Source organism: Psammomys obesus, unplaced genomic scaffold (genome assembly GCF_907164565.1).
Source record: "Psammomys obesus unplaced genomic scaffold, mPsaObe1.curated_primary_1811, whole genome shotgun sequence".
Classification (NCBI taxonomy): domain Eukaryota; kingdom Metazoa; phylum Chordata; class Mammalia; order Rodentia; family Muridae; genus Psammomys; species Psammomys obesus.
Window position 1 is genome coordinate 275,454 of NW_026594311.1, and position 14,461 is coordinate 289,914.

At 50.1% G+C, this 14,461-nt stretch overlaps 1 protein-coding gene across 4 annotated transcripts; it reads left to right on the plus strand.

Annotated features, from left to right (window-relative positions):
* The first annotated feature begins 7,520 nt into the window (after nucleotides 1-7,520).
* Mob3c (MOB kinase activator 3C) lies at nucleotides 7,521-14,455 on the plus strand. Of its 4 annotated transcripts, none has more exons than XM_055618556.1 (5): nucleotides 7,522-7,712; nucleotides 9,888-10,011; nucleotides 11,139-11,605; nucleotides 13,510-13,712; nucleotides 13,998-14,455. In XM_055618556.1, the coding sequence occupies exons 3-5, from the start codon at nucleotides 11,188-11,190 to the stop codon at nucleotides 14,025-14,027; spliced, it is 651 nt and encodes a 216-aa protein (XP_055474531.1). In that variant the 5' UTR covers nucleotides 7,522-7,712; nucleotides 9,888-10,011; nucleotides 11,139-11,187; the 3' UTR covers nucleotides 14,028-14,455. The 4 variants fall into 4 exon arrangements, with proteins under 4 accessions (XP_055474532.1, XP_055474531.1, XP_055474530.1 ...); XM_055618555.1 differs by having other exon boundaries at nucleotides 9,891-10,011; XM_055618557.1 differs by lacking the exon at nucleotides 9,888-10,011 and having other exon boundaries at nucleotides 7,521-7,712.
* Nucleotides 14,456-14,461: the final 6 nt, after the last annotated feature.

The following is a 14,461-nucleotide window of genomic DNA, read 5'->3' on the forward strand; positions in this document are numbered from 1 at the left end:
GGACGACTCAGCTGCTGGGAACCCAGCCTCTAGGACCAGGCAGCAACCAGGTCCTCAGCCTCTCTGCTGTGAGACAAGTGTTACTATTTAACATAAGATATATATATATCTCCAATCTCCTGTGGAAACACTGTAATGAGATGATGGCAAAGCCTCTATTAGAAGTCACAGACATCCCAAAAAAATCCTAGTGTCAGGTATTAACTACTTCCTTTGGAGTTGCTGGCTAGTAGCATAGACCCCCCCCCAAAAAAAAAAAAAATTATAAGCTATAGCCAGTGCTCTTGGTTACTTTCCAGAGCTTGCCAGTAAGACTCTGTTGCTGAAGATACCACATATTTGAATCATAGAATATGGAGAAATCAAGCTGGCATTTGCTTGGCTAGCTTTTATAGTGTTGGAAGGTGCTATGCACCACACTAGAGAGGAAAAGCAATCATTCTTACCCAGCAGCTGTTACAGCATGCACAAGACCTATGCAGACTCAAGCCAGACAAAACCCGGGCATGGAGACAGGAAGTAGATGCAAATCCCATACCTGACTGAGAACTTTTGGCAATTGATAGCTGCTGGGAGAGGGAGAGTCAGTTTTCTCTAAGGCTGTGGCCCCTGGTAGGTCAGCTACTCTCCAGTGAAGACCACACTGGAGTGTATAGGCAACACAAAGTGGTTTGATAGGGTTTTTTAAAAGGGAAAACTGGCTGGAGAGATGGTTCAGCGGTTAAGAGCACTGAATGCTCTTCTAGAGGACCGGGGTTCCAGCACCCACATGGCAGCTCACAGCTGTCTGCAACTCTGAGATCTGACACCCTCACACAGACATACAGGCAAGCAAAAACACCAGTGCACATAAATAAAAATAATTGTTTTTAAAAAAGAAGACACAATGTTGAATGGGTAGGAGAGGTGAGGTAGGCCTGGAAAGAATTGAGGGAAGGGGATGATTATGATCAGAATATGTACAGATTTTTTTTCAGAGAAGTAATAAAAAATAAACAAAACAAAGATTTAATGATTTAACTCTCCTTTAGGAAAGTTTCCCAGAGAATAAAACACTGTTGGCAGGATGTCTTGAGTGGGGACCTCACTGTGGCATGAAAGGAAAGCAGAGGCCTTTCCAGACCCAAGGGGCCCAGATGTTCTCCTTGTTTGACCTTGAGAGCAGAGACATCCCCTGGCTCCTCTCCCTGCAGCCAGCTGCTGGGTTAGCTGTAGCTCCTGATGATTTGGCTCTGAGCCCTGTGGCAGTGTGAATTGGATGGTGCCTGGACGGGCTGCTGCTCTCCATCCATCCAGTATGTATTTGTCCCGGCCTGTGGTGAGCAAGCAGAGGGGGATGAAATATGGAAAGCCAGGCAGGCGGCTCTGGAAGAAGTCAGGGGATTGATGGGAACTCAGCTTCAGAGCTCATTGGGAAAACTCACACCCCATTGGAGCTGGGATTGATCGGCTAAAATCTCTTGTGTTCAGTATGTCTCAGAGCAGCAGCCTGCTGTGTTCTCTGGATGCACCTACTGAGAGGAAATTGCAGAGTTTCTTGATGGTTCACTTGAGGCCGTCTTTCCAGAAGCAAGCAGCCTGCCTCTGGAGAACAAGTGACCCTCAGATAGTCTTCTATAGTCTACCTCATTTTTCTTCTTGCTATATGTGGCCTCCTTCTTATCTCTGTCTTCTTTCTACCCTCAGCTCACACTAAATGGCTTTCTCTCTTGGGTGCCATTTGTACATTGTGTGAATATGATCTGTCCCAGAAGACTTTAAAATATGAAAAAGACTAGGGAATCTCAGTAGAGTCAAAATTACTGAGGATGGTTGATGTACTTATCTCTGTTAATTGCTTTAACGCGGACCTAGGCCCAAATGACTGTGTTATCTATTTTTCCAGAAGAACATTTCTGGAGTGTATAGACCCCTTTCCAACCTTCTGGTGTGTCAGATGAAACAGCTCTCAAAGCAGTGGAGTTGTTAAATGCTTGAGGGGAAGGGGCACAAATGCAGGCCCAATGACTGGGCCTGAGCCTGAGTCCCAGCTGTGACATTTTGGGCTGTGTGTCATTTCCTCTTCTGAAGTCAATATTCACTTCTCTAGCTTGCAGACAGATTCAGAAGTGACCAGAACCTTGAAAGCACACCATAAGACAGGAAGTTCCTTACAGCCACAGCCCTCAGTGTTGCTGTGGGGTTCTATGGGAAGTAAAATAAATAAGTCCCCATTTTTAAGGATTTACAGAAAGAACAAAAGGGAAAACAAAAGGGGCCCATCTATAAAACACCAAGAACTCTCTGTATGTAGGGCTGTGGCAGAAGAGACTGTTTCTGGGCAGCTGAGGCTGTTTAGGAAAACTCCTGGAAGAGAACACACACTTGGACCACTCCTCTGCCGTTCCTCTGCAGAGCCTCATGTGCAGCCGCGTGACAAGCCAGATAACATCCACAGGAAGTCATAGGCTATGCCTGGCATAGAACCCAGATTTCACTGGGTACACTTGGGTCTCCACCAAGAAGTGAACCCTACCACTGTCTGAATTGCTGCAGTGGACACTGTTTCCGTCTCTTGGAAATGACATCAGGAGGGGACCCAGAGGGACCTACAGGACAGAGTTTGGAACTTTATCTGAATGTCCAGCTCCTCCTAGTGAAACATTCTCTTTCACTCTTCTCCATCCCTCCCTCTGAAGCAAAGACAAACTTCCCAGATTGCTGAAAGGAAGAAATAAGAAAATACATCTGAGGCACCAATATATAGATGTTTTACTGAGGGAATTTTTTTTTTGTTATGATTTAGCATTGGAACAACCCATATTTCCCTGTGCCTCGGTTTTCTCAAGTCCTCCAAGGACATGGGACTAAGCGATGTGCAAGGACCCTTCTGTAAGAGCTACCCACTTCCCTGAGAATGGTCACTAACGTTCCGTCCTAGTCTCAGCCTTTTGAACTAGGCAGTGACTGGGCAGGACTAGCCCAATGAAAGTTCCTCAGATGATTGAGTCCCCCAAGGTACGGACAAGGTCTGTGCCTAGTCCATTACAAGTTATGACCCTCAATAGGACCGTGGTAAATACTTGCTGAATGGATAAATAAATGGATGGCAGGTGAAAAGTGGGTGTGCAGTTTGCCTGCCATCGTACTCTCTCTGGATGTTAAAGCTGCATTAATTTCCTGCTATTAGACCAATGGTAACCATAGACTCACTGGTGAGTCTAAGGAAGGTGTTATTGAACACACTTGGAGAAAGGACACTGTGGAGGAAGGAAGAGAGTAGAGTAGGGACTGGGGAAGTCTAATGAGGGTCCTGAAGAAGGGCTTTGAACTCGGTGCTCTAGGCCCGAGAGGCTGAGGAACCACAGCAGCGTAGGAGGGGATGGGACTGGATATTTTGTGTAGCTTGGAGGTACCATGGAAGGCTGAACCTGGGACACTGGTGAAAGCTCCTTCCCAGCTGTCACCTCCACTCTCAGGGTGCCCCTGGCTGTGAACTAACACAAGCAGTTGGAGGAGACAGTGTCTACCAGAGCCATGCTGAGGTCCAGGGGGACTATGAATTTACCCCATTTATGTAAGCAGGGCTCCTATTAAAAACTACAGAGATCTTCTTCTCAAGAGAGAAGACCCTAAACCTAGAGAAGAAAAAGCTGTCTCCAGCTCAAGGGCCAAGGGAGGAGTTGGAAGGGAGGAGGTCTTTGGAGCAAAGAACACGGCAGTCTAAAGTTCCAAGACGAAGACCCTGGATGTGATATCACAAGAGGCTGGGTGACTTCTGCCTGTACATCTCCCTCCCAGAAAGGAACAGAACCAGGAAGGTTGCCATGACTAGCCAGCTCTAGGGCCAGTGTCTTCCCAAATTGTCCTGAGCCTTTACTACTGTTCCCCAGGGCCCCAAAACAAGCCATCTCTTCTACACAAATGCTTTGAAGGCAGCACCCCTGAAACATACTGGCCACTGCCTTTTGCTGTTTACAAGAGCTATCGCACTTAATCCTAACAGCTTTTCAGTGGAGCAGATGTTGTTTCTATTTTAGAGAAGGGGAAATAGGCTCAGCAAGAATGTGTGCCTTGTTCAAGGTCATACTGAATCTTAATATATATCCTTGTCAATCCTGTCTTCTCTGGTCATATTTCACTGAACTTTGTCTTCCTCAAGCTAAAGGAAGCGTCACCTCAATCCCTCTCGTTGCCAGGCTTCCACTCAATAGGAGCGATCCTGCCTCCTGGGAAGGGCAGAAGAAACTACAGTGAATGAGGAGAGGGTTGGCACTAAAAGGCTGTCATAGATGCCAGATGCTTGGTAAAGTGAAGTGGGAGTGTGGGAGCTCATTTCAGGAAGGAGATAAGGGCTTTTCCTGGCATAGCAGGGCCTGGGAGTCCCCAGGAAGAGGCCATTTTCTTTATCTGGTACAGGCCTAGAGGGATGCAGCTGAGAGATAGTTCTAATAAGGCACTTGGAGAACATTTGGTGTGACAAGATACTTTGGTGGTACAAGTGAGGAAACTGAGTCCCAAAGAGGGGCTAGGGCTTTCCCAGGATACCAGATGGTATTATGGAGGGAGTGAGGGCAGGAGTCCAGATCTCATGAACATACCAGTCCAGTCACTTGGAGTCAACATCATGGAAGTGCCTGGGCTGTGCAATGGAAGAGGACACATATTCTCCTAGTAACTCGCTGGCTCCTACCAACCTGAAGAGATGGGCCCTCTTTCAGCCTTCTGGAGCCACTTGTCACATTTAAGACCCAGTGGGAAGGAACCGTGAGAGCTGGACAGCTGCAGGGTACTACCAGAGAGAGCGATACTATCCCGTGGTCACACAGTAAATGCACAGTAAAGCGAGAACTTGTCCACATGGTCTGCACCTTCCTAGCCCCAGAAGGACCTCCTGAAACAACAGCCTTTCCAGCCCAGACTAAGAGTGCCAAAAAGGGGTACAGGCATTAAGAAATCTGGACCATCTCTATGCTGCCCTACCCCAACTCTTCCTACCTCCAGCCCTACAGACATCCAGGCCTCTGCAGATGAGCCTGGAACTTCTAAAAATCCTTCAGAATGGATCACCTACATTTCCCTCAGAGTAAAAGTCTATGCTTTTCATTCTTCACTGAATTCCTGCCTTTCCTATAAAACCTAGCTCAGAGGCACAGAAAATGACCATGTGCAAAGCCACAAAGGAGGTCATATCAGATTCCAAGGAATCTCGCAGACCAAGATCTCTGACCACGAGGCAATGTAAGGGGAAGTAAACAAGAAATACATAAACCTTCATAGGGTGGGAAACTAAAATATACTTCTAAAGCACCCAAGAGTTAGAGGAAATTGTAGATGGTGTTTGTAAAATATTTAGAACAGAATGATAAGAAAAGCACAAGCAGTTTCTAAGTCATTTCCTCCGTGAAATCACCCCTGACCCAACACTGCTTCTCCAGATGACTTTCTACCCTCCTCCCAGCTCTGTGTCCAGGGGCTGACCTCTGGGCTATGGCAACAGGTTCTCTTATCCTTGGCTTTTAATGGGACTCAGCTATGGGGAACTTGGCCAAAGATGAGAGGGAAATAAGGCCCTTATTGGCCTGTAGTCTTTGCCTTGATTGCTGTGAGCTGGGCGACAGAGCTTGCTATAGCCTTCTCACACCTCCCGTTCCTGGTGTACCTCAGCCAAGGGTAGGTGAAAGCTGCCTCACTGGTGAGATAGTCTCTACATGGCTTCCGTACAACTAACTATACCTGTATGCAGTGCCACTGTTAAACTCCCCTCAAAACACTCAGGGTGCTCTGTTTCCTGTGGATATCCCCACTCTTGCCTAGCGTTGGACCATCAATGCATTATGTTGTGTCATCATCTTGATCTCAGTGCACTGTTACACTCAACAAAAATGCATTGGTTATTATATAAGATCAAATGGAGTAAATATTTTACATATTGACGAAATTCAATATGTAAGAGTTTATAGGAAATTTGGGACAGATTAAGACTTGAGCACAAAAACAATAGAGAATTTTATGCTGGAGCAGAAATAAGTCAAAGAATGAATCCTCAGTTCTACCCTAAAACTCTTAAGGCTCTAAATGTGTTCTCATGCAACTGAAAAAGCAGGCCCAGGCCCAGACCCAGGGAATCCCAATGGGGCAGTTGTGCCATGGTTTAAGACCACCTATGGCTCCATTGGTTCCCCAGTCACACTTGTTCACCATCCTCTTCCTCCAGGGTGACTTCAGCAGCCCAGTGGCCTGCCTCGGCCTTCTGTCTTAGTTACTTTTCATGCTGTGCCAATGTACTCAGGAAAAGCCATTTTGTTTTGGCTCAGGGTTTGAGAGCGTAGTCTAGCATGGCCGGGGAAAGTATGGCAGGGAGATGAGCTCTAAGCTGGGGCAGCAGGACCATGAGGCAGCTGGTCAGGAAACAGGTGGGTACCGGATGCTTTTTTTTTTTTTTTTTTTTTTTCTTTTAGTTTAGCCCAGGATTCTAGCCCATGTGGCTGGAAGGACCCACATTTGGGGAGTGTCAACCTCCTCAGTTGGAAACAAACACACGCCCCCAGAGATGGGTCTCCTTGGCACTTCTGAAGCCAGTGAAGTTAGCAATGAAGATTAACTGAAACACCCACCTAGTCTAGAAAGCCTTCAATTTTCCCCCACCCTAGACAGAGCCTGCAGACTGGTTCCTGGGGCCAAGCCGTGGAATGCACTGCGCACTGACACCTGATTCCAGGTGAGGAGGAATCTAGGTAGAAGAGTGGGCAATGCTTATCAAAGATGCAAAGATTTGAAACCGGTTGGAAAGGGCTAGGAGAGAAGCCATTCTGAAGAACGACGGGGACGACGGTTTGGAAATAGAAAATGGGGTGGCTTTGGGTAGTTTGAGAATCTAAACAACCAGAAAATAAAGTTTCCAGCCAGTGTGGGGAAAGGGAGGTCTTTGAACGTTCTTCGGGGCTAAGTGTGGAGGAGTCGGTCGCCCCAGTCCATGACTCCCACCAGCCATTCATTCACTAATTCATTTCTTTAGGGTTGCTTGCCTGCTGGCTTGCCTGCCTGCCTGCTTGCCTGCTGGCTTGCATGCGTGGTTAGGATCTCACTGTGTAGCCCTGGATAGCTCGGAACTCACAGAGATCTGCCTGCCTCTGCTTCCCTGGTTGCTGGGAGTAAATACATGCGCCATCCATCACCAGCAGCCTCCAGTGGTGGGTTTTGAGTGCTGTGTGTGGGTCAAGCAGCTAGGAACCCTTACCGAGTTCAGAGGTAAGTGAAGCTCAGATGACTGCAGGAGGGCTAGGAAACCACTCAAACCACGGCCTTTTAGTTTCTGCTTCAGGCGGAAGCTGGGCTTGTTCCCATTCTACAGCTTAGGAATCTGGGGCTGCGTCCTTAGGGAATACGCAGACGGTCCCTTGGGGCGACCGCTCAGTTAGTTCTTTGCCCTCGGGGAGACTGCGAGCCCGACCGGACTTCCCATTTCCCGGAAAGGCTGGAGAGAAGTCCCGGGACGCGGGACTCCCTTTCCCCGCCCCTCCCCGCCCCGTGGCCGCGGCGTGGCTGAGCTCGGGGCGGAGCTGGCGTCTCCTCGCGGCGGGGCGGCGGGACGGCGGCCGCGGCCGGGAGCAGACGGGCGGCCGGGCGCTGAGACCAGCCCCGCGGGATCCCGGGCGGAAGGACGACGACCCAGCGCGCGGCGGTGGAGCGGCGCAGACAGAGCCTCGGAGCTGTCCACCTAGCCGGAGCGCGTGAGTGAGCGCCGCCACTCCGCGCCCCCCGAGGCCCGGCCCAGCTTCCACTTTCAGTTCTTCTGGGTCCTCGCGTGGCACCTCCTGGAAGCGACCCGGGTCCGAAAGCGGGCTGGCCACAGTCCTCGGTCCCGGGTCCGAGGCTCCCGGCGCCGGGAGTCCGGGGTGGGGGAGGCGGTGGCGGTGGCTGGTGGGGGGTGGGCGTGTCTTTCAGGAGCGGAAATGTCAGGCTAGCTCCTCTGGGTCCTAGGACCTGTTTGGCCTTAACAGTTGAAGATCAGGAGAGTTTCTTAGGGACTCCAGGGAGGGGGGGGCGGGTCTGGCTGGACAAGAGCTATGTCTTTCGCTTCCACTTTTCCCTTAGAATCTCAGACTTAGATCTTGTCCCTCAAGGCATACCAGACTAGATTCTGAGTTCAAACTGGGGCCATCTTCTGGCTGTTTCCTAGCCAGGCCAAGGGAGGGGCAGGTGTGTCCCTGGCAGGGGGCTAGGAAGTTAGATTGGGAAGATTAGATGTTGGTCACGGAGTGAGCAAACCACTAGTTCCCCGACCCAGTAATTAAAATGGAGGGTCCATGCGGAAGGGGAATAGAGGCTCTGTGAGAAACAGTCTCAACCTGATGGCATGAGGCTGGAGAGAACCCCGGGAACAGACATAGCAAGGGGGGACTGCCTTCTTAACTTAGCTCCCATACTCACCTCCAAGTTCACTCTTTCTAGTAAAGTCCTGGGCCTTAAGGAGGAGGGGCATCTGGACTCCCTTCCTCCCGGCTTATCTACACCAGGCCAGTGGCCAGGCAGGGTAGGAAGAGGGTCCTTTGTACCTTGTTATAGGCTGAGTCCCTCTTTAACCCAATCCCCTGTGTCCTACAACTTGCTATGCAAAGTCAGGCTCTTCAAATCCTCTTTAGTTTCCCCATCTATTCCTGTGGGATGTGCCACTTGATTTCTCAGAGTTATTTCAACTTGAAGACTTTTATTCGTGTGTGTGTGTGTGTTATTGTGAGTATGTGAGGTTGGGCATGAAGGTTTGGAGGCCCAGAGTTGTATCAGTTGTCTTTTTCCCTCACCTTTCACTTCATTTATTGAGGCAAGGTCTATTTTTTTTAATTAATTACATTTATTGATATGTGTGCATATAGATACACACACAAACACACTTTTGTGTGTACCACAATGCACATGTGGAGGTCAAAGACAGTTTGTGGGAGTGTTCTCCTTCTACCATGCTGGTCCCAGAAATCAAACTCAGGCAAGCAAGTTTACCCACTGAAACATCTCACCAGCAAGGTGAGGTCTTGCTGAACCTGGGGCTTCCCAAGCCTGGCTAGTCCAGCTAGCCAGCTTGCCCCAGGGATGCCCTGCCTCTGACTCCTGAATGCTAAGGTTACAGGAGGCTGCCACACCAGGCTTTCCATGGGTTCTGGGGATCCAAACTGGTCCTCCTCATGCTTGCACTGCAGTCGCTTTAAACTCTAAGACTCTTTGAGTCTGAGCTTTTCCTAAAGCCTGGCCACCAGCTTTGTGCCAGTCCTGACTTGATCTGGAGAGGGGTAGGGACAGAAGCAGTCATTGAGCATTCACCACACAAGGCTGAGATAGGCCTGCGGCAGGAGGTGGTGTTCAGTGGGACGAGAAATCAGGAGAGTAAGGACATGCTCCGGGATCAAAGAACAGCCTAGGGTGGCTGCTGGAGAGAGGTGGGGCAGGAGAGGTGGGATCGAGGGTCTGTAGCACCAGTAATGGGGAGGGCAAGCACAGGTGAAGGATCCAGACACCCCACTGATGGCAGTGAGTGATTTTGGAAGCCCTGCCCCAGGCAGAGCCTAAAAGGGAGAGAGGAACCGAAGTGTACCGAGCTTTCACTCAGGAAGTTCAGATCCCAGCCTGGCATTTCTTTGGGAAGAAGTTATGGGGTGGGGGGAAGCAGAATAAATAGGAGGGCCTTCCACACTTCAAGCGTCTTCCAAGAGGTCAGGAGCTCTCTGTTCTCCAAACTGCTCGTTTTTCCTGGTTTTTTCATTCTGTCTGCCTGCTGTGATCAAGAGGGAAAACTCCTGTGCCAAACATTTCTTTCTTTGATTTGTTGCCAGAAGTAACATTTCTCTGTGCTCCATGCCTTTGGTCATACTGATCACCTTATTCCCACCCTCTCTTCCCCAATCCTGCCACAGCAGTTATCAAAGAGATAGGAAACTGCTTCAAAGTCAAGCCAGTCTGAGGTGAAGGATAAACTGCGTCTGCTGCTGTCTCAAGCCTCATTCAGTTTGAAGCTAGCCTCAGGACTCAACTAAAAAGGTCAGAGTTCAGCATGGACCCCAGGCTCAGCTTATACAGTTTAGTAGTGTAAGTCTGTGGTCAGGGTCTGTGCTTGATTTGTGGCTTTCCAGTCTTGGCAGTTGCTTGGATCTTCATTCCCCAATAGCTCATGTAGGGGAGATGAAATGCCTAAGACAATTAGAAACCTGACTATATCAGGGTATTCAAGGATTTGCATGGGCTAAATTCATGGTGATGCAAGCAAGCCAGTTTTGAAGTACGGACCAGATCCCAGGACTCTGATGGATGCCCCCTGAAGTCTGTTCTGAGTCTGGGATCCTTCCGTTCTAAGCGGCAAAGCAAACATCTAGAAGGTAACCAGCAGGATGGGCCTGGCTGCTCTCTCCCCAGCCTTTGGTGCCAGATACATAGTAGGCTTGCTGGAAATCTGTGGAGGGTCAGGTGCAAGGGAAAGGCCAATGGCTCATGCAGGTTTGGGACTGACAGGTTGGCTTGGAGGAAAGGAACTCTAGCCTCTGTCACAGGAAGTGGTGCTCTTCTAGGCCTGCCACCGTCGCTTCCTGCAGCCACACTTAAGGCCACCCAGCTGGCTGTGTGAGGGCCCTTTCCTCTTTCAGTGTAAAGAAAAAAAGAAAAGGACATTTTCGATAGAAAAGTCCCTCCTGCTCCCTGGGAATCCCCGGTGGCCGGATGGAGTTCGGGATATCCCAGAGGAAATCAGAGTCCAGGGCCCACCCCCCTCACCCCTAGCTCTATGCAACAAGGCTCTCTCGCTACACAGCTGGCCTATCGGGCTACAGAGAACATCTTGTCTGGGGTCCCTGTTCCCTAGTGGGCCTGAGAAGCCTCTGTCACTTCTGTAATGGCCAGCAGTCCTGGAAGCACCTGTTTGGAGTCCAGGCCACGCCCCCTGCAAGATTCAAAGAAAGCAGGGAGGAAAGTAAGCAAAATGAAAGGCATGTCGGGCTGCTGCAGGGGTGGAGGGCTACAGTAGTCCACAAAAGATTAGGCAATGCGAGGGGGTGAGGGTTTCATTGAGGTCAAGAAGTTGCCCTCAGGTGAGAGCTAAGAGAAGAATGATGTGTTGGGAAGCTAAAGCCTACTTTATAAGACCCTGACCACCCACTTCCCCTTGTCTCTGTCAGGGCATCTTCAGGTCCCTGTGCCTAGACATCCAGTTCTGTCTGCCTGGCCATGGCTCTGTGTCTGAAGCAGGTGTTTGCTAAGGATAAGACTTTCCGGCCCCGGAAGCGCTTCGAGCCTGGCACACAGCGCTTTGAGCTGTACAAGAAGGCACAAGCCTCACTCAAGTCCGGCCTGGACCTTCGGAGTGTGGTGAGGCTGCCACCTGGCGAGAGCATCGACGACTGGATCGCTGTGCACGTGGTGGACTTCTTCAACCGTATCAACCTCATCTACGGCACCATGGCCGAGCACTGCAGTGAGAGCAGCTGCCCAGTCATGGCTGGTGGGCCCCGCTATGAGTACCGCTGGCAGGATGAGCGCCAGTACCGAAGGCCTGCCAAGCTCTCAGCACCCCGCTATATGGCATTGCTCATGGACTGGATTGAGGGTCTCATCAACGATGAGGATGTCTTTCCTACACGTGTTGGTGAGCACTGTCTGGCTGAAGAGTTAGCCTAGCCGGTAGGGTCATTCCCATATCGTAGAAGAGGGAATCCGTTAAGGCAGGATCAGACATTCAACAAGGACTATCTGACTCCCATTTGGGGCATCTTGTGTCCAAAGCATAAGTGTCACCCTGCAGACTATTCCAACATGACCACAAATGCTGTTTCTCTGCCTACTTGGGCTGACCTGGCTTTCAGCCTCCTTCTAGTCCCCTGTGAATCCTGACTCCAGGAAAGGGAAGGATTGGAAGCTGGATCTTCCCAAAAGGTGTCTTTTCTTCAGACTTGGTGTTCCATAGTCAGGTCCAGGCCATGAGGCCTTTTCTTATCTCAGCTGGACCTGGGAGTGTGAGGTTGGGGAGAGGAGATGAGTAACATCACCCTGGCCCAGGTTCCCCACCCGAGAGCTGAACTGTGTTCATCACAGAAGCCCCACCTGCAACCTGGGTCCCAGCACCCCCCTGGGCTGTAGAGATTCAAATGGGTGGGGTAGATGGTCAAGCCCAGAGGGAAGAAGTCTGAATGCTGTGGGAAGCTGGGCACTGAGTCACAGTTCAGGCACATGGCTCCTCCCAGCCGTGGCTGCCATTTCCTGTGTACAACACGTCCCTTCATTTTACACAGGAGGAAACTGAGGCCAACAGTGGGAAAGCACACTGTTCTATGGTTCAGAACTGGAACTCAGGTGTTGTGGGGTCCTGGTGTCATAGTCTAGGCGGGTAGGATAGGAATGTGGGGACAAAGCTGGGCTCTCAGGCAGAGTGCAAGCTCCGAAGAGCAGCGAGAAGGAAGGTATGTGGAGGTGTATGGACTAGGCCTCCATCTGATCCTGGCTTTTTTATTCCCTCTAGCCTACATCCCTGGATTTGTGAGCCCTGGGTAAACTTTTAACTAGATGACTGGATGATTTTTGTCATAGCGGAAAAGAGGGTATAAGCCACCAGGATCTCTGCCCTTTTCCCATGGTTCTCATGGCTTTTTCTGGCCAGAGAGGATCTGTACCATCTATTTCTGAGAGGTACTACTGTGCAAAGAGGGACTGAATCCTGCCTCCAGTCTGTACTAATTAATAATTATGTGTCCTCAGGCAAGTGGCCTCACCTTTATACATTACCTGCATCTTATCATATCTAGAATGACTATCAGACTCATCAGCATAACTGTAAAAAGCAGGAGACAGAGGTACAAAGGGCCCAGCTCAGGGCTGGGCTCACTGAGGTTCTTTATGTTCTTTATGCTATTGGATATCTGAAGGAATGAGTGATATCTGAAGCAGTTCCTGAAGTGTTATTAGCATCAGGGTGGGGGTGGGGGTGCATGAGCCAGCTGTGAGAAAAGTAAGCAGGGGAAATAAGGGTGTGGCTGGAGAGAGGAATCAGGATTGTCTCATAAAGGCTTTGCTCCATTCATGCTGGGATATTAAGACTTAACTCTGGAGGCCCACATTTTAAAAAACTGGGGCCCATTGTCCAGTATAGGAGAAAGTGGTGTGCACATTTCTGCAGCAGATGTGCAGGTGTCTGGGGAGAGGCGAGGCCATAATTGTCACTGTGGTCTGAGACGGACTGGCCGGTGACAAGCTTGCAAAGCCCTGCTTTAGGCAGTGGGAAATGTGAAGGTGATAAGTCTTAGAGCAAGGAGAAGACAAATTCAGATTTGTGCTTCATTGAAAAGGAAAGATGGGGGCTGGGGTTGGATCTCAATGGTGTGAGTGAATTCCTGGGTTCAGTCCCCAGTACTTCCTCCCACCTGAAAAAGAAGAGTGTTGGAAAACGCCAAACTGTTGCTCTGCCTTTCTGTAAGGGTCCTGTGCTGAGGAGGGGTGAGGGCACCCTGTGGGGAAGGGCAGAATTTTGATCACTCTTCTACCCCTTTCCATCCCCAGGAGTTCCCTTCCCCAAGAACTTCCAGCAGGTCTGTACCAAGATCCTGACTCGCCTCTTCCGAGTCTTTGTCCATGTCTACATCCACCACTTTGACAGCATCCTCAGCATGGGGGCGGAGGCCCACGTCAACACCTGCTACAAGCACTTTTACTACTTCATCCAGGAGTTCAGCCTGGTGGACCAGAGGGAACTAGAGCCACTGGTAAGGCCGAGCCTCCACCACCCTCCGCTGCCAGTGCTGTCCCATGAAAGGATCTGTGTGAAACTCCTATATGCGGGTGGAGAACGGATGGGAGACAAGTCATTTAACAGTGGATTCTGTACTCTCATAGAGAATTCATAGGGATGTCAGTTTACAAATCCAGATTTGCTGCCATGGTTTGCAGCTGAGGTGGGTGGGGGGGAGTGTGTCGGGCTCCATGATTTCGCAAGGAGTTGCCCACAGGCTTAGATGAAACTAACCCTTCCTTGCTTTGTGTCTCTACAGAGGGAGATGACAGAACGTATCTGTCACTGAGTCCACATCCGGATGTGGTTGCCTATCAGATGGACCATCTGAACACAGTGTAGCTGGGAGAGGGGACCCTTGGGAGCCTGTTGGTAGAGCAATCTGAAGGCCTGTAGGACACCTCTATATACCCAACACCTCTGGACTTCTCAGAGGTCTGTCTCTGTGTCCCCGAATACATGGAGAAGGGAAGGCTTCAAGTGAGCAGCAGAAGGAAAGGAGGAGATTAGCTTCTCACATTAAGTCCAGAATAGGGTACACTACCAGGATTCTGCTCTGACACTTCACCCTTTCACCCAACCATCATGGTTCCCAAATCCATTTGGGGAACATGGAGTGGCTGAAGTGAGGGCAAGAAAATTATAAGAGAGTGAGTGCCTGTATCTGAGCAAGCAGGTGTGTGTGTGTGTGTGTGTGTGTGTGTGTGTGTGTGTGTGTGTGTG

Bases quoted from the DNA above. Each gene is read 5' to 3' on its own strand.
- Mob3c (XM_055618557.1), top strand. From the start codon at position 11,188: ATGGCTCTGTGTCTGAAGCAGGTGTTTGCTAAGGATAAGACTTTCCGG. The intron at 11,606-13,509 runs GTGAGCACTGTC...TTCCATCCCCAG, and splicing joins TGTCTTTCCTACACGTGTTG to GAGTTCCCTTCCCCAAGAAC. The intron at 13,713-13,997 runs GTAAGGCCGAGC...GTGTCTCTACAG, and splicing joins AGAGGGAACTAGAGCCACTG to AGGGAGATGACAGAACGTAT.